Raw genomic sequence first — 15,148 nt, 5'->3', positions numbered from 1 at the left:
CTTGCAAGTACAACTTCAGATGTCTGAATAGAAGTTTGGAGCAGGTTAATAGAACTTGGGAAGTGGCATTTTATACCTTTAAGCTGGAGCATTTTCTCCTTCAGGTCTTCCTTAGGTGGAGCTGGAGGAGGAGCTGGGGGCCTTGGTTTGAGTTTTGGCTTCTCAATAACTTTCTTTTCAGGTTCAGGTTCTTAAAAGAGTATTTCAGGAGTATTAGTATATGAATATGTTAATTGGTATGTGGATATACAGTATATTCAGTAGAAATTTTAGTATATTTATGAAGTAAAAAGTTTGCTTTTTTGGATACATAGTATTGGTATCCAACATAAAACGTAAAAGTGTCCAGCATAAAATATAAGAATATCAACACTGTACATAGATAATGAGAAATACAGCACAGGCGCTAATAAAGACAACAAAGGAAGCATCCATATAAGCCACATTGATGTGAAATAAATAGTACAAATGACATGAATACATGAGACTGAGATGCACATTTAAAACAGAATATCTTACATACAGGTGCAAAGAGACGTACTGTACATGTAGAACAACGCAAAACACATATGTATCAGATGAAGAATATGGTGATGAAGACTTAAGTCCAATTAACTGAATACCTTGTATTGGTATTTCTTCTGGCTGTGGTTCAGGTTCAGGTTCTTCAGGCTTAACATACTTTTCAATTTCACGATCTTTAAAGAATGTTGACAAAGGATAAGAGACTGTAATATAAAGTTCTTCACAAAGACTCATAGAAATTTCACATAGATGCAAAGATGACAGTCACAAAAACAAAAACATAAAAATTCACTTACATAGAAAAAAGAGGTAAGATTTCTATTTTCTTATACTCAAGCTTTCTACTGACTATCTGATGTATGTTGATGGCAAATGAGATGACTTTTAATATCTGACATTGGGTTATCATTTGAGGATCCAATACAATTATTCCAGTGTTGTCACAGTAAACTGTATCTTTTGGAATTTATAACTACCATCAAGAATAATCAAAGATTCTACTTCAAAAGAAGTATAATGATTTGAAAAACAAAGCAGTCAAACATGTGCTAGAATGCTTTTATATAAAATTTCAAGAAGGAATGTTACCCTATAAATACTTTTGTATTTCTAGCAGGAGTTTTCAAGAGATTAAAAATATTTATATTTATATAATATATATATATATATGTATAAATACCTTCAACAGGGGGAGTCACTTTTCTACCAATGGTTATGGATGCTCTTTCTTCATATATTATTTCCTCAGGAGACTTTGCAACTTAAAAAACACAGTGTTTTATATTTTAGACTGAATTCAGAATAGAATACTGCAACTGCTAAGTTTCAACATATCAACTTAGTTACACATTATAACATATTCTTCAGAAGACTTCAAAAATACCAATAATTTCACTACATAAGACAGACAACAGATAAATACAAATGATCCATCTACAACCAAAGCAAGATAATGAAGACAACTGTCATCTTTCCAAGATTTATAGAGCAGTCATGTACCTTGGACAGGTGGAGCTTCTGGTTCTTCAGGGGTAGGAACTGACACTTTCTCTTCTGTGATGACTTCCTTGGGAACTTCAGGCACTTTAAAGATATTGATTTTGTTTACTATTAAGAATTTAGAAGGTGTACAAGATACTGCAAAGAGCAGGCAAATAATACATGGGAAAGTACTTCATCTTATAAGACTCTCCGGGGAAAATGGCTTTGGAGGCAAGGCACCCTCTTTTATAAATGAGTCTTTGCAGCCTTCTTCATTTATTTCTCTTCCTCTGCATACCCTTAAGTGTAGATGTTCTCCACTGGTCTACTTTGATGCTTTTAAAAATTGGCTCTACATTCTTTGAGCAATCACTCCTGGCACTCTCAACTCTTATTTCCATGGTGATAACTTCTAGATCTACATCTCCAGCCCTGATCTCCTTCTTAAGTTCCAGATGCACGTTCCCAACTTCCATACTTGAAAAGTGAAAAATATATTTACTATCTTCTTTCTAATATTAATTTAGTTTGGGGACCCAATGAACCATCCTCATGGCTTAGCTTCAACCCTTACAATCATCTTGGGCTCCTCTTTTTCCCTAATTGCTTTGAGAAGAGACACCAACTCAATCTCCACCTCTCTTAAATCCAACCTCCTTTTCCATTTCTGTCACCACTGATCTTGTCCAATTTTTGAAGACCTTAAGTAACTGCAATGGCTCTTTTCTATTATCATCCTTTTCTAAGAGTTTGAACTGCTGCCAGTTATCTGAAGCCCAACTCCTATTAATTTATACACCACTGAAGCTTCCTATTGCCCACAGACTAAAGTACATGCCTTATACTGGCATTCAAAGAACTCTAAAATATGACTGTCATCTTTATATCCAGCCTTATCTCTCAGGATAGGCTGGATTTCTCCTACTTGTCTGTCTCATTTTCTCTCTGTCTTCATTATTTCCCCCTTTTTTCTGTAAAATTTGTTCTTGCATATACTTATACTTCAGTATTTTTTGCTCTAAGAACTACGATTAAGATGTGCAGACAGCATTCAGAGAAATACATATTTTTTTCTTCATAGTAGGTACCTTTTTCTTGCCAGACTTCTGGTTTTTTGGTAACAGGCACAGGTTCCTTCTTTACTGGAACAAGTTTCTTGGGCAGCTCAGACACTTTGAAGATATTAGTTTTATTTTTAAAAGAGTATTTAAAGACATTGAAAAAAATGTTAAGAATAAAGAAACTATAATTAACAGAGCAGCATTAAAATTAATGAAAGCAAAATGAGGACATTTTTGTCCCTAACAATGAAGACAACTTATTGGATTCCACTTTAAGATATCAGAGTACTTTAAAAAAATTATGATGTCAATGATTATGTGAATACCTTTAATTTCTGGTGTTTCTGGCTTCTTAACTGTTGGGACTTTCTTCACTGGGACAACTTTCTTTGCCATCTCAGGTACTTTAAAGATATTAGTAGCGTTTAATAATATAAAATTGCAAGATGCAATATGTACACATAAATTTGACAAGTCTGTTCAGCACTGTAACATACAGATGACAGTTCAACACATAATACAGCCCAATACAAAATAAGGAGAGAATGTCAAGTTTTAGGCAGCACACAAAAATGAAGTGAATATTTATTTTACTGTAAGTACCTTCAGGTGGTGGAGGTTCTGCTTTTTTGATGACAGGAACTTTCTTCTCTGGAACAATCTTCTTGGGCTCTTCAGGCACTTGAAAGATAGGAATTTCTTTTAGAGTCAGATGATTACAATGAATAGTTTAATGCTATGAATAAATAAAAAAGATCACACATTTCTTTGCTATGCACATTGTTAAACTCTGTAGGACAAAAGTTTTATGTGTGTAATTGACTTTTGTTCTTGCCAATGAGGTCAAATGTTAAGGAAGGAGATAGAAGACAGATTTTACCTTAAATAAGATACATAATAGACATAAAAATCAAATGATGTATTTTCCCATTCAGTGAATCCTGTCTTGTACCTGCCGGAGGTGGGGCTTCTGGTTCCTCCTCTTCTGCAACAGGAACTGGCTCTTCCTCTTCAGGAGCAATTTCCACAGGTTCTTCATATCCTTTAAAGATATAGTTAATTTTAGTTGAATGTGTGGAACAATATTCTAAAATGCATAAAATGCAACACACAATAAATAGTCATCTTGATTTCTTCCCTTGTTTCTATTAATGTTGTTTCTTGTTTTTGTTAAGATGAAATCCATCTTTTTTGACTGATTTCTGTTTCTATTGATTTGAATGCTTGAAAAGCCCTTTTGGTGTTTAATGTTATTTATAGTCATTAGTTTTCCTGTCCTACTTTGTGTGCGTTGGAGAAGCTTTGTTGAAACAGCTTATAATGGCCAGTGTAGATACTGCTGACTGATGACCCCAAATAGATTTGAGATTGGAGCTAATTAGAATAGTGAAGGGCTTCCCTGGTGGCGCAGTGGTTGAGAATCTGCCTGCGAATGCAGGGGACACGGGTTCGAGCCCTGGTCTGGGAAGATCCCACATGCCGCGGAGCAACTAAGCCCGTGTGCCACAACTACTGAGCCTGCGCGTCTGGAGCCTGTGCTCCGCAACAAGAGAGGCCACGATAGTGAGAGGCCTGTGCACCGCGATGAAGAGTGGACCCCGCTCGCCGCAACTAGAGAAAGCCCTCGCACAGAAACGAAGACCCAACACAGCCGAAAAAAAAATAAAAATGAACAAAAATAAATAAAAATAAAGGAATTCCTAAAAAAAAAAAAAAAAAAAAGAATAGTGAAGTAAGACAAATAATTAAAGGACAGAAAATGACCAAGAGATACTGAATTAGAAAAGAGGAACAAGGCTTAAATTAAAAACAGTCATAAGTGGTAAGCTCATAAATGGCATTACCTGTACCTTCTGGAGGAGGGGACTCTACTTTCTCAGGAACAGGGACGACTGGTTTCTCTTCTAAGACAGGTTTCTTTGGTACCTCTGGCACTTAAAAGATATGAGTTGGTTTTACTTCTGGGTAGTTGAGAAGTACATGAAATTTATACCACATCTAGTTCACATCTAGTTCAAATAACCCAGGGAGAGATCCAAGAACAAAATTCACGATTAGGCCAGTGATCTGTTCTTGGATCCACATAGTGGGAAGACAATGTAGCCTATTAAGATGAACAAAACCATGTTAGTAAACTCTTCTAATATTTATAACAGATGTACCAGTTTTTTTTTAGTGATACTATTTAAAAACATTTAAAACCCTAAACATCCAGTATAGTAGGTTTGTAGTTGTTAATATAAGATGTTTGACAAACAAAAGGGTTTCCTATAGTAAGTGACTTTTGAGACCAAGAGTGAGTGATTTTCTACAGAATCTCATTAGTAACATGTACCTTTAGCTGGTGGGACTTTGGGCTTTTTGGGAACAGCTACTTTCTTTTCTGGAAGGACTTCTTTGGGAACTTCAGGCACTTAAAAGATATTAGTATTTTAACATTATGAAGAATCACTTGTAAACGCTCATCACATTTACACAGACCAAAACACTTTTCAAGAGATAAAGGCTGTATCCACCTCCATTAAACAGTGGACAGTTACGAGTACCTTTAGCAGGTGGGACTTCTGGTTTTTTGGGAACCACTGGAGGCACTTTCTTTTCAGGAACAACTTCCTTGGGCACCTCGGGCACTTTAAAAGATATTAGTCATTTTTAGCTCATAGTTTCAATGACATATGGAAATCATTAAGCAGAGCAGCAGAACATAGCTTTTTAACGACAGACATTTTTCTGTAGGAAGCAGTGGCAGTGGGAAATACCTTTCACTGGTGGTGGTTCCGGTTCCTTGGCAATGACGGCAGGTGGTTTCTTTTCTGGGACAGGTTTCTTAGGTGGCACGGTCACTAAAGATATTAGAATTTATGTTTTAGAATCAGTGAAGAAGAGTGAGAAACAAGAGAAAAGCCCATAATGCCCAGAATCTTTGCGACAAGAAGAGCTAAGGTTGGCAAAGGCAACCTAGCAGCTGGCCAGTACCTTCTGGAGAAGGAGCAGCCTCTGGCTCTCCCGCGACTTCAGCTGGAGGCTCTTCTGGGGCACTTTCCTCAGGCTCCTCGTGCACTTTAAAGACACAAGCTCATTTTAACGCTAGAATTGACTAAAGTATATGAAATATTTTGCAAAAAGATTTTTACAGCACTAAGAAGAGAGTTTTTCTTTTTAAAAATACTGGTTTGGAGAGTTTCATGATTACCTGCTGGGGGAGGACTTTCCGGTTTGGGAGGAATAGCTTCAGGCACCTTCTTTACTGGGACAGCTGCCTTTGGCACCTTGGGTACTTTAAAGAGATTAGTATTTTCATGATTAGACAGAGTAAAGACAAACAGACAGTGTCAAACATAGCAACGTGGAGGTGGCTACCTTTGGCTGGTGGGACTTCTGGCTTTTTAGGAGGCATCACAGGAACTTTCTTCTCAGGGACAACTTCCTTGGGAGCCTCAGGCACTTAAGAGATATTAGTAAAATTACATTTAGGAGTTATGAGACCATGAGAGCAAAATGTTTTCGAGAGCAGAAGAGTTTTATCGTCTTAAATCCAAGGTGAGTGACAGCTACCTGTAACAGGTGGGACTTCTGGCTTTTTAGGAGGCATCACAGGAACTTTCTTCTCAGGGACAACTTCCTTGGGAGCCTCAGGCACTTAAAAGATATTAATAAAATTACATTTGAAGTTATGAGACCACTGGATCAAAATGTTTTTGAGAACAGAAGAGTTTTATCTTCTTAAATCTAAGGTGAGTGACAGCTACCTGTAACAGGTGGGACTTCTGGCTTTTTAGGAGGCATCACAGGTACTTTCTTCTCAGGGACAACTTCCTTGGGAGCCTCAGGCACTTAAAAGATATTAATAAAATTACATTTGAAGTTATGAGACCACTGGATCAAAATGTTTTTGAGAACAGAAGAGTTTTATCTTCTTAAATCTAAGGTGAGTGACAGCTACCTGTAACAGGTGGGACTTCTGGCTTTTTAGGAGGCATCACGGGCACCTTCTTTTCAGGGACAACTTCCTGGGGAGCCTCAGGCACTTAAAAGATATTAGTAAAATTACATTTAGAAGTTATGAGATCACTGGAACAAATTATTTTCAAGAGCAGAAGAGCTATGCCTTTTTAGGCCTAAGGTTTGTGACAAATACCTGTAACAGGTGGGACTTCTGGCTTTTTAGGAGGTTCCGCTGGTGCTTTCTTTTCAGGGACAACTTCTTTGGGAACCTCAGGCACTTAAAAGATATTAGTAAATTATACTTAGGAGTTATGAGATCACTGGAACAAATATTTTCCAGAGAAGAAGAGTTATGTCTTTTTAAGCCTAAGATCAGTGACAAATACCTTTAGCAGGTGCGACTTCTGGCTTTTTAGGAGGCATCACAGGCACCTTCTTTTCAGGGACGACTTCCTTGGGAGCCTCGGGCACTTAAGAGATATTAGTAAAATTACATTTAGTAGTTATGAGATCACTGGAACAAATATTTTCAAGAGCAGAAGAACTACGCCTTTCTAAGTCTAAGGTTCATGACAAATACCTGTAACAGGTGGGACTTCTGGCTTTTTAGGAGGCATCACAGGAACTTTCTTCTCAGGGACAACTTCCTTGGGAGCCTCAGGCACTTAAAAGATATTAATAAAATTACATTTGAAGTTATGAGACCACTAGATCAAAATGTTTTCGAGAGCAGAAGAGTTTTATCTTCTTAAATCCAAGGTGAGTGACAGCTACCTGTAACAGTTAGGACTTCTAGCTTTTTAGGAGGCATCACAGGCACCTTCTTTTCAGGGACAACTTCCTTGGGAGCCTCGGGCACTTAAAAGATATTAGTAAAATTACATTTAGTAGTTATGAGACCACGAGAGCAAAATGTTTTCGAGAGCAGAAGAGTTTTATCTTCTTAAATCCAAGGTGAGTGACAGCTACCTGTAACAGGTGGGACTTCTGGCTTTTTAGGAGGCATCACAGGCACCTTCTTTTCAGGGACAACTTCCTTGGGAGCCTCAGGCACTTAAAAGATATTAGTAAAATTACATTTAGTAGTTATGAGACCACGAGAGCAAAATGTTTTCGAGAGCAGAAGAGTTTTATCTTCTTAAATCCAAGGTGAGTGACAGCTACCTGTAACAGGTGGGACTTCTGGCTTTTTAGGAGGCATCACAGGCACCTTCTTTTCAGGGACAACTTCCTTGGGAGCCTCGGGCACTTAAAAGATATTAGTAAAATTACATTTGAAGTTATGAGACCACGAGAGCAAAATGTTTTCGAGAGCTGAAGAGTTTTATCTTCTTAAATCCAAGGTGAGTGACAGCTACCTGTAACAGGTGGGACTTCTGGCTTTTTAGGAGGCATCACAGGCACCTTCTTTTCAGGGACAACTTCCTTGGGAGCCTCGGGCACTTAAAAGATATTAGTAAAATTACATTTAGTAGTTATGAGACCAATGGAACAAACATTTTCAAGAGCAAAAGAGTTATGTCTTTTTAAGCCTAAGGTTCATGACAAATACCTGTAACAGGTGGGACTTTTGGCTTTTTAGGAGGCATCACAGGTACTTTCTTTTCAGGGACAACTTCTTTTGGAGCCTCAGGTACTTAAAAGATATTAGTAAATTTACATTTAGTAGCTATGTGACCACTTGAACAAAATATTTTCAAGAGAAGAGTTTTATCTTCTTAAATCTAAGGTGAATGACAGGTACCTGTAATAGGTGGGGCTTCTGGCTTTTTAGGAGGTGCCACTGGTGCTTTCTTTTCAGGGACAATTTCTTGAGGAACTTCAGGCACTTAAAAGATATTAGTAGATTTATGCTTAGCTTAAAGAGATCAATGGACTAAAAGTATTTCCAAGAGCAGAGGAGGCATTTCTTCTATAGAATAAAGACTGGGGTGAAAAATACCTGAAACTGGTGGGACTTCCGGTTTTTTGGGCGGTGCCTTAGGAACTTTCTTTTCTGGGACAACTTCTTGAGGAACTTCAGGCACTTGAAAGATATTAGTAGTTTTACGGTTAGGTTAATGAGCAATGGACTAATATCATTCTCAAAAACTCAAGAGACATTTCTTCTGCAGAATGATGTCTGGGCCAACATGTACCTGTGACAGGTGGGGCTTCCGGCTTTTTGGGCCATGCCTTGGGAACTTTCTTTTCTGGGACAACTTCTTGGGGGACGTCAGGCACTTGAAAGATATTAGTAGTTTTACACTTCAGTTAACAAAGGGCAATAGACGGAAACTGTTTTCAATAGCAGAAGAGATAGTTCTTTTGCAGAATGAGGTCAGAGCCAACATGTACCTGTGACAGGTGGGGCTTCCGGTTTTTTGGGTGGTGCCTTAGGAACTTTCTTTTCTGGGACAACTTCTTGAGGAACTTCAGGCACTTGAAAGATATTAGTAGTTTTACGGTTAGGTTAATGAGCAATGGACTAAAATCATTCTCAAAAACTCAAGAGAGATTTCTTCCACAGAGTGATGTCTGGGCCAACATGTACCTGTGACAGGTGGGGTTTCTGGTTTTTTGGGCCATGCCTTGGGAACTTTCTTTTCTGGGACAACTTCTTGGGGAACGTCAGGCACTTGAAAGATATTAGTAGTTTTACACTTCAGTTAACAAAGGGCAATAGACGGAAACTGTTTTCAATAGCAGAAGAAATAGTTCTTTTGCAGAATGAGGTCAGAGCCAACATGTACCTGTGACAGGTGGGGCTTCCGGTTTTTTGGGCGGTGCCTTAGGAACTTTCTTTTCTGGGACTTCTTGAGGAACTTCAGGCACTTGAAAGATATTAGTAGTTTTACGGTTAGGTTAATGAGCAATGGACTAAAATCATTCTCAAAAACTCAAGACATTTCTTCTGCAGAGTGATGTCTGGGCCAACATGTACCTGTGACAGGTGGGGCTTCTGGTTTTTTGGGCTGTGCCTTGGGAACTTTCTTTTCTGGAACAACTTCTTGGGGAACTTCAGGCACTTGAAAGATATTAGTAGTTTTACGGTTAGGTTAATGAGCAATGGACTAAAATCACTCTCAAAAACTGAAGAGACATTTCTTCTGCAGAATGATGTCTGGGCCAACATGTACCTGTGACAGGTGGGGCTTCTGGTTCTTTGGGTGGTGCCTTGGGAACTTTCTTTTCTGGGACAACTTCTTGAGCAGCTTTAGGTACTTGAAAGATATCAGTATTTTTAGAATTTGGGAACAGTGAAGGCATATGTTACAGTAATCATGAAGAGGACAAGACAATATATATTCTTAACACAGCAGTGGGAATAAATACCTTTAGCAGGTGGGACTTCTGGTTTTTTGGGTACAGCCACTTTCTTTTCAGGTACAACTTCTTTAGGAACTTCAGCAACTTTGAAGATATTAGTATCTATTAGTTGAAACTATAAAATGGGAGTATCGACAACACATTTTCCCAAGCAAGTATCATTTATGAAACTGGCGGACACTTCTAAACACTTTTTCCCAGCCCCCAAAACAGGAGACCAACAACATGGAAGGATAAATACCTTTAGCAGGTAGAGCTTCTGGCTCTTTAGGGGGAGCCACAGGCACCTTCTTTTCAGGGATGGCTTCCTTTGGCGGCACCTCAGGCACTTAAAAAATATTGGTAATTTGTGTTTAGAAAAGGTGGAAATAATGAATGACTGTATCATGCAATCATACACCAAGATATATTCGACTACTGACAACTCTTCTTTCTTTAGAATTATATCACCTTTGTGTACTGGGATTTATACATATAATTTTTTTCTAGCTAAAATAGCAGTTATTTTTCTCCCTGGTATGTACAGCATTGTCATTACCTGCTGGGGGAGGACTTTCCGGTTTGGGAGGAATAGCTTCAGGCACCTTCTTTTCTGGGACAGCTGCCTTCGGCACCTCGGGTACTTTAAAGAGATTAGTATTTTCATGATTAGACAGAGTAAAGACAAACAGACAGTGTCAAACATAGCAACGTGGAGGTGGCTACCTTTGGCTGGTGGCACTTCTGGCTTTTTAGGAGGCATCACAGGAACTTTCTTCTCAGGGACAACTTCCTTGGGAGCCTCAGGCACTTAAGAGATATTAGTAAATTTACATTTGAGTCATGAGGATCAACACAGACAAGAATCACATTTACACAGCAAAAGCACTTTCAAGGCTAGCAAGGCGGTTCTTTCCATAGCCCTCTCTATTCCCTCCTGAGGGGCTGTTAGGATGTACCTTTGACAGATAAAACTTCAGGCTTTTGGGGAGGCTGCACTATCTTTTCCCAGACAACTTCTTCGGGCACCTCAGGCACTTTAAAGATATTAATATTTTTACGTTTAGGAGTTACAAGAATCAATACAAACAGGAAATACATTTATACAGGAAAAGACATTTTCCCAAACTTCTAAGCTTCCAGCAACATATACCTTCATCAGGAAGGGCTTCAGTCTTTTTGCGACGAACCACATATGTTTTCTTTTCAGGGAAAATTTCTTGGGGAGCTTCAGGCACTTAAGAGATATTAGTAAAAATACATTTAGGAGTTATGAGACCACGAGAGCAAAATGTTTTCGAGAGCAGAAGAGTTTTATCTTCTTAAATCCAAGGTGAGTGACAGCTACCTGTAACAGGTGGGACTTCTGGCTTTTTAGGAGGCATCACAGGCACCTTCTTTTCAGGGACAACTTCCTTGGGAGCCTCGGGCACTTAAAAGATATTAGTAAAATTACATTTAGAAGCTATGAGATCACTGGAACAAATTATTTTCAAGAGCAGAAGAGCTATGCCTTTTTAGGCCTAAGGTTTGTGACAAATACCTGTAACAGGTGGGACTTCTGGCTTTTTAGGAGGTGCCACTGGTGCTTTCTTTTCAGGGGCAAATTCCTTGGGAGCCTCAGGCACTTAAGAGATATTAGTAAATTTACATTTGTGAGTTATGTGACCACTAGAACAAAATATTTTCAAGAGCAGATGAGTTATATTTTCTTAAACCTAAGATCGAGGACAAATACCTGTAACTGGTGGAACTTCTTGCTTTTTAGGAGTGGCCATAGGCACTTTCTTTTCAGGGAAAGCCTCTTTGGGAGCCTCAGGCACTTTGAAGATATTAGTAAATTTACATTTGAGTCATGAGGATCAACACAGACAAGAATCACATTTACACAGCAAAAGCACTTTCAAGGCTAGCAAGGTGGTTCTTTCCATAGCCCTCTCTATTCCCTCCTGAGGGGCTGTTAGGATGTACCTTTGACAGATAAAACTTCAGGCTTTTGGGGAGGCTGCACTATCTTTTCCCAGACAACTTCTTCGGGCACCTCAGGCACTTTAAAGATATTAATATTTTTACGTTTAGGAGTTACAAGAATCAATACAAACAGGAAATACATTTATACAGGAAAAGACATTTTCCCAAACGTCTAAGCTTCCAGCAATATATACCTTCATCAGGAAGGGCTTCAGTCTTTATGCGACGAACCACATATGTTTTCTTTTCAGGGAAAATTTCTTGGGGAGCTTCAGGCACTTAAGAGATATTAGTAAAATTACATTTAGGAGTTATGAGACCACGAGAGCAAAATGTTTTCGAGAGCAGAAGAGTTTTATCTTCTTAAATCCAAGGTGAGTGACAGCTACCTGTAACAGGTGGGACTTCTGGCTTTTTAGGAGGCATCACAGGCACCTTCTTTTCAGGGACAACTTCCTTGGGAGCCTCGGGCACTTAAAAGATATTAGAAAATTACATTTAGAAGTTATGAGATCACTGGAACAAATTATTTTCAAGAGCAGAAGAGCTATGCCTTTTTAGGCCTAAGGTTTGTGACAAATACCTGTAACAGGTGGGACTTCTGGCTTTTTAGGAGGTGCCACTGGTGCTTTCTTTTCAGGGGCAAATTCCTTGGGAGCCTCAGGCACTTAAGAGATATTAGTAAATTTACATTTGTGAGTTATGTGACCACTAGAACAAAATATTTTCAAGAGCAGATGAGTTATATCTTCTTAAACCTAAGATCGAGGACAAATACCTGTAACTGGTGGAACTTCTTGCTTTTTAGGAGTGGCCATAGGCACTTTCTTTTCAGGGAAAACCTCTTTGGGAGCCTCAGGCACTTTGAAGATATTAGTAAATTTACATTTGAGTCATGAGGATCAACACAGACAAGAATCACATTTACACAGCAAAAGCACTTTCAAGGCTAGCAAGGCGGTTCTTTCCATAGCCCTCTCTATTCCCTCCTGAGGGGCTGTTAGGATGTACCTTTGACAGATAAAACTTCAGGCTTTTGGGGAGGCTGCACTATCTTTTCCCAGACAACTTCTTCGGGCACCTCAGGCACTTTAAAGATATTAATATTTTTACGTTTAGGAGTTACAAGAATCAATACAAACAGGAAATACATTTATACAGGAAAAGACATTTTCCCAAACGTCTAAGCTTCCAGCAATATATACCTTCATCAGGAAGGGCTTCAGTCTTTTTGCGACGAACCACATATGTTTTCTTTTCAGGGAAAATTTCTTGGGGAGCTTCAGGCACTTAAGAGATATTAGTAAAATTACATTTAGGAGTTATGAGACCACGAGAGCAAAATGTTTTCGAGAGCAGAAGAGTTTTATCTTCTTAAATCCAAGGTGAGTGACAGCTACCTGTAACAGGTGGGACTTCTGGCTTTTTAGGAGGCATCACAGGCACCTTCTTTTCAGGGACAACTTCCTTGGGAGCCTCGGGCACTTAAAAGATATTAGTAAAATTACATTTAGAAGCTATGAGATCACTGGAACAAATTATTTTCAAGAGCAGAAGAGCTATGCCTTTTTAGGCCTAAGGTTTGTGACAAATACCTGTAACAGGTGGGACTTCTGGCTTTTTAGGAGGTGCCACTGGTGCTTTCCTTTCAGGGGCAAATTCCTTGGGAGCCTCAGGCACTTAAGAGATATTAGTAAATTTACATTTGTGAGTTATGTGACCACTAGAACAAAATATTTTCAAGAGCAGATGAGTTATATCTTCTTAAACCTAAGATCGAGGACAAATACCTGTAACTGGTGGAACTTCTTGCTTTTTAGGAGTGGCCATAGGCACTTTCTTTTCAGGGAAAACCTCTTTGGGAGCCTCAGGCACTTTGAAGATATTAGTAAATTTACATTTGAGTCATGAGGATCAACACAGACAAGAATCACATTTACACAGCAAAAGCACTTTCAAGGCTAGCAAGGCGGTTCTTTCCTTGGCCCTCTCTATTCCCTCCTGAGGGGTTGTTAGGATGTACCTTTGACAGATAAAACTTCAGGCTTTTGGGGAGGCTGCACTTTCTTTTCCCAGACAACTTCTTCGGGCACCTCAGGCACTTTAAAGATATTAATATTTTTACGTTTAGGAGTTACAAGAATCAATACAAACAGGAAATACATTTATACAGGAAAAGACATTTTCCCAAACTTCTAGGCTTCCAGCAACATATACCTTCATCAGGAAGGGCTTCAGTCTTTATGCGACGAACCACATATGTTTTCTTTTCAGGGAAAATTTCTTGGGGAGCTTCAGGCACTTAAGAGATATTAGTAAAATTACATTTAGGAGTTATGAGACCACGAGAGCAAAATGTTTTCGAGAGCAGAAGAGTTTTATCTTCTTAAATCCAAGGTGAGTGACAGCTACCTGTAACAGGTGGAACTTCTGGCTTTTTAGGAGGCATCACAGGCACCTTCTTTTCAGGGACAACAACTTCCTGGGGAGCCTCGGGCACTTAAGAGATATTAGTAAAATTACATTTAGGAGTTATGAGACCACGAGAGCAAAATGTTTTCGAGAGCAGAAGAGTTTTATCTTCTTAAATCCAAGGTGAGTGACAGCTACCTGTAACAGGTGGAACTTCTGGCTTTTTAGGAGGCATCACAGGCACCTTCTTTTCAGGGACAACTTCCTTGGGAGCCTCGGGCACTTAAAAGATATTAGTAAAGTTACATTTAGAAGTTATGAGATCACTGGAACAAATTATTTTCAAGAGCAGAAGAGCTATGCCTTTTTAGGCCTAAGGTTTGTGACAAATACCTGTAACAGGTGGGACTTCTGGCTTTTTAGGAGGTGCCACTGGTGCTTTCTTTTCAGGGGCAAATTCCTTGGGAGCCTCAGGCACTTAAGAGATATTAGTAAATTTACATTTGTGAGTTATGTGACCACTAGAACAAAATATTTTCAAGAGCAGATGAGTTATATCTTCTTAAACCTAAGATCGAGGACAAATACCTGTAACTGGTGGAACTTCTTGCTTTTTAGGAGTGGCCATAGGCACTTTCTTTTCAGGGAAAACCTCTTTGGGAGCCTCAGGCACTTTGAAGATATTAGTAAATTTACATTTGAGTCATGAGGATCAACACAGACAAGAATCACATTTACACAGCAAAAGCACTTTCAAGGCTAGCAAGGCGGTTCTTTCCATAGCCCTCTCTATTCCCTCCTGAGGGGCTGTTAGGATGTACCTTTGACAGATAAAACTTCAGGCTTTTGGGGAGGCTGCACTATCTTTTCCCAGACAACTTCTTCGGGCACCTCAGGCACTTTAAAGATATTAATATTTTTACGTTTAGGAGTTACAAGAATCAATACAAACAGGAAATACATTT

The 15,148-nt window shown here is 38.9% G+C and overlaps 1 protein-coding gene across 1 annotated transcript in view; it reads right to left on the bottom strand.

Moving 5' to 3' along the window:
• The window catches only part of TTN (titin), a 285,431-nt gene that overhangs the window by 120,183 nt on the left and 150,100 nt on the right, over positions 1-15,148 (bottom strand). Inside the window, exons 169-224 of the mRNA XM_082395621.1 lie at positions 15,005-15,082; positions 14,772-14,855; positions 14,577-14,660; positions 14,382-14,465; positions 14,184-14,270; positions 13,989-14,072; positions 13,795-13,872; positions 13,562-13,645; positions 13,367-13,450; positions 13,172-13,255; positions 12,977-13,060; positions 12,783-12,860; positions 12,550-12,633; positions 12,355-12,438; positions 12,161-12,244; positions 11,966-12,049; positions 11,772-11,849; positions 11,539-11,622; positions 11,344-11,427; positions 11,149-11,232; positions 10,954-11,037; positions 10,760-10,837; positions 10,527-10,610; positions 10,360-10,443; positions 10,063-10,149; positions 9,828-9,905; positions 9,632-9,715; positions 9,436-9,519; positions 9,245-9,325; positions 9,046-9,129; positions 8,850-8,933; positions 8,651-8,734; positions 8,455-8,538; positions 8,257-8,340; positions 8,065-8,148; positions 7,093-7,176; positions 6,899-6,982; positions 6,706-6,789; positions 6,511-6,594; positions 6,317-6,400; positions 6,123-6,206; positions 5,928-6,011; positions 5,761-5,844; positions 5,544-5,627; positions 5,327-5,410; positions 5,114-5,197; positions 4,903-4,980; positions 4,412-4,501; positions 3,520-3,609; positions 3,171-3,248; positions 2,894-2,971; positions 2,595-2,678; positions 1,525-1,608; positions 1,205-1,285; positions 624-698; positions 77-190 (exon numbers count right to left, since the gene is read on the bottom strand). Coding sequence (XP_082251747.1) covers positions 77-190; positions 624-698; positions 1,205-1,285; positions 1,525-1,608; positions 2,595-2,678; positions 2,894-2,971; positions 3,171-3,248; positions 3,520-3,609; positions 4,412-4,501; positions 4,903-4,980; positions 5,114-5,197; positions 5,327-5,410; positions 5,544-5,627; positions 5,761-5,844; positions 5,928-6,011; positions 6,123-6,206; positions 6,317-6,400; positions 6,511-6,594; positions 6,706-6,789; positions 6,899-6,982; positions 7,093-7,176; positions 8,065-8,148; positions 8,257-8,340; positions 8,455-8,538; positions 8,651-8,734; positions 8,850-8,933; positions 9,046-9,129; positions 9,245-9,325; positions 9,436-9,519; positions 9,632-9,715; positions 9,828-9,905; positions 10,063-10,149; positions 10,360-10,443; positions 10,527-10,610; positions 10,760-10,837; positions 10,954-11,037; positions 11,149-11,232; positions 11,344-11,427; positions 11,539-11,622; positions 11,772-11,849; positions 11,966-12,049; positions 12,161-12,244; positions 12,355-12,438; positions 12,550-12,633; positions 12,783-12,860; positions 12,977-13,060; positions 13,172-13,255; positions 13,367-13,450; positions 13,562-13,645; positions 13,795-13,872; positions 13,989-14,072; positions 14,184-14,270; positions 14,382-14,465; positions 14,577-14,660; positions 14,772-14,855; positions 15,005-15,082 — 4,683 coding nt within the window. The remainder of the gene's footprint in view (positions 1-76; positions 191-623; positions 699-1,204; positions 1,286-1,524; positions 1,609-2,594; positions 2,679-2,893; positions 2,972-3,170; positions 3,249-3,519; positions 3,610-4,411; positions 4,502-4,902; positions 4,981-5,113; positions 5,198-5,326; positions 5,411-5,543; positions 5,628-5,760; positions 5,845-5,927; positions 6,012-6,122; positions 6,207-6,316; positions 6,401-6,510; positions 6,595-6,705; positions 6,790-6,898; positions 6,983-7,092; positions 7,177-8,064; positions 8,149-8,256; positions 8,341-8,454; positions 8,539-8,650; positions 8,735-8,849; positions 8,934-9,045; positions 9,130-9,244; positions 9,326-9,435; positions 9,520-9,631; positions 9,716-9,827; positions 9,906-10,062; positions 10,150-10,359; positions 10,444-10,526; positions 10,611-10,759; positions 10,838-10,953; positions 11,038-11,148; positions 11,233-11,343; positions 11,428-11,538; positions 11,623-11,771; positions 11,850-11,965; positions 12,050-12,160; positions 12,245-12,354; positions 12,439-12,549; positions 12,634-12,782; positions 12,861-12,976; positions 13,061-13,171; positions 13,256-13,366; positions 13,451-13,561; positions 13,646-13,794; positions 13,873-13,988; positions 14,073-14,183; positions 14,271-14,381; positions 14,466-14,576; positions 14,661-14,771; positions 14,856-15,004; positions 15,083-15,148) is intronic.

This window comes from Balaenoptera borealis, assembly GCF_965194805.1.
Source record: "Balaenoptera borealis genome assembly, chromosome: 6".
NCBI lineage: Eukaryota > Metazoa > Chordata > Mammalia > Artiodactyla > Balaenopteridae > Balaenoptera > Balaenoptera borealis.
The sequence above is the reverse complement of the archived record's forward strand: the minus strand, read 5'-3'. Positions and strand labels throughout refer to the sequence as shown.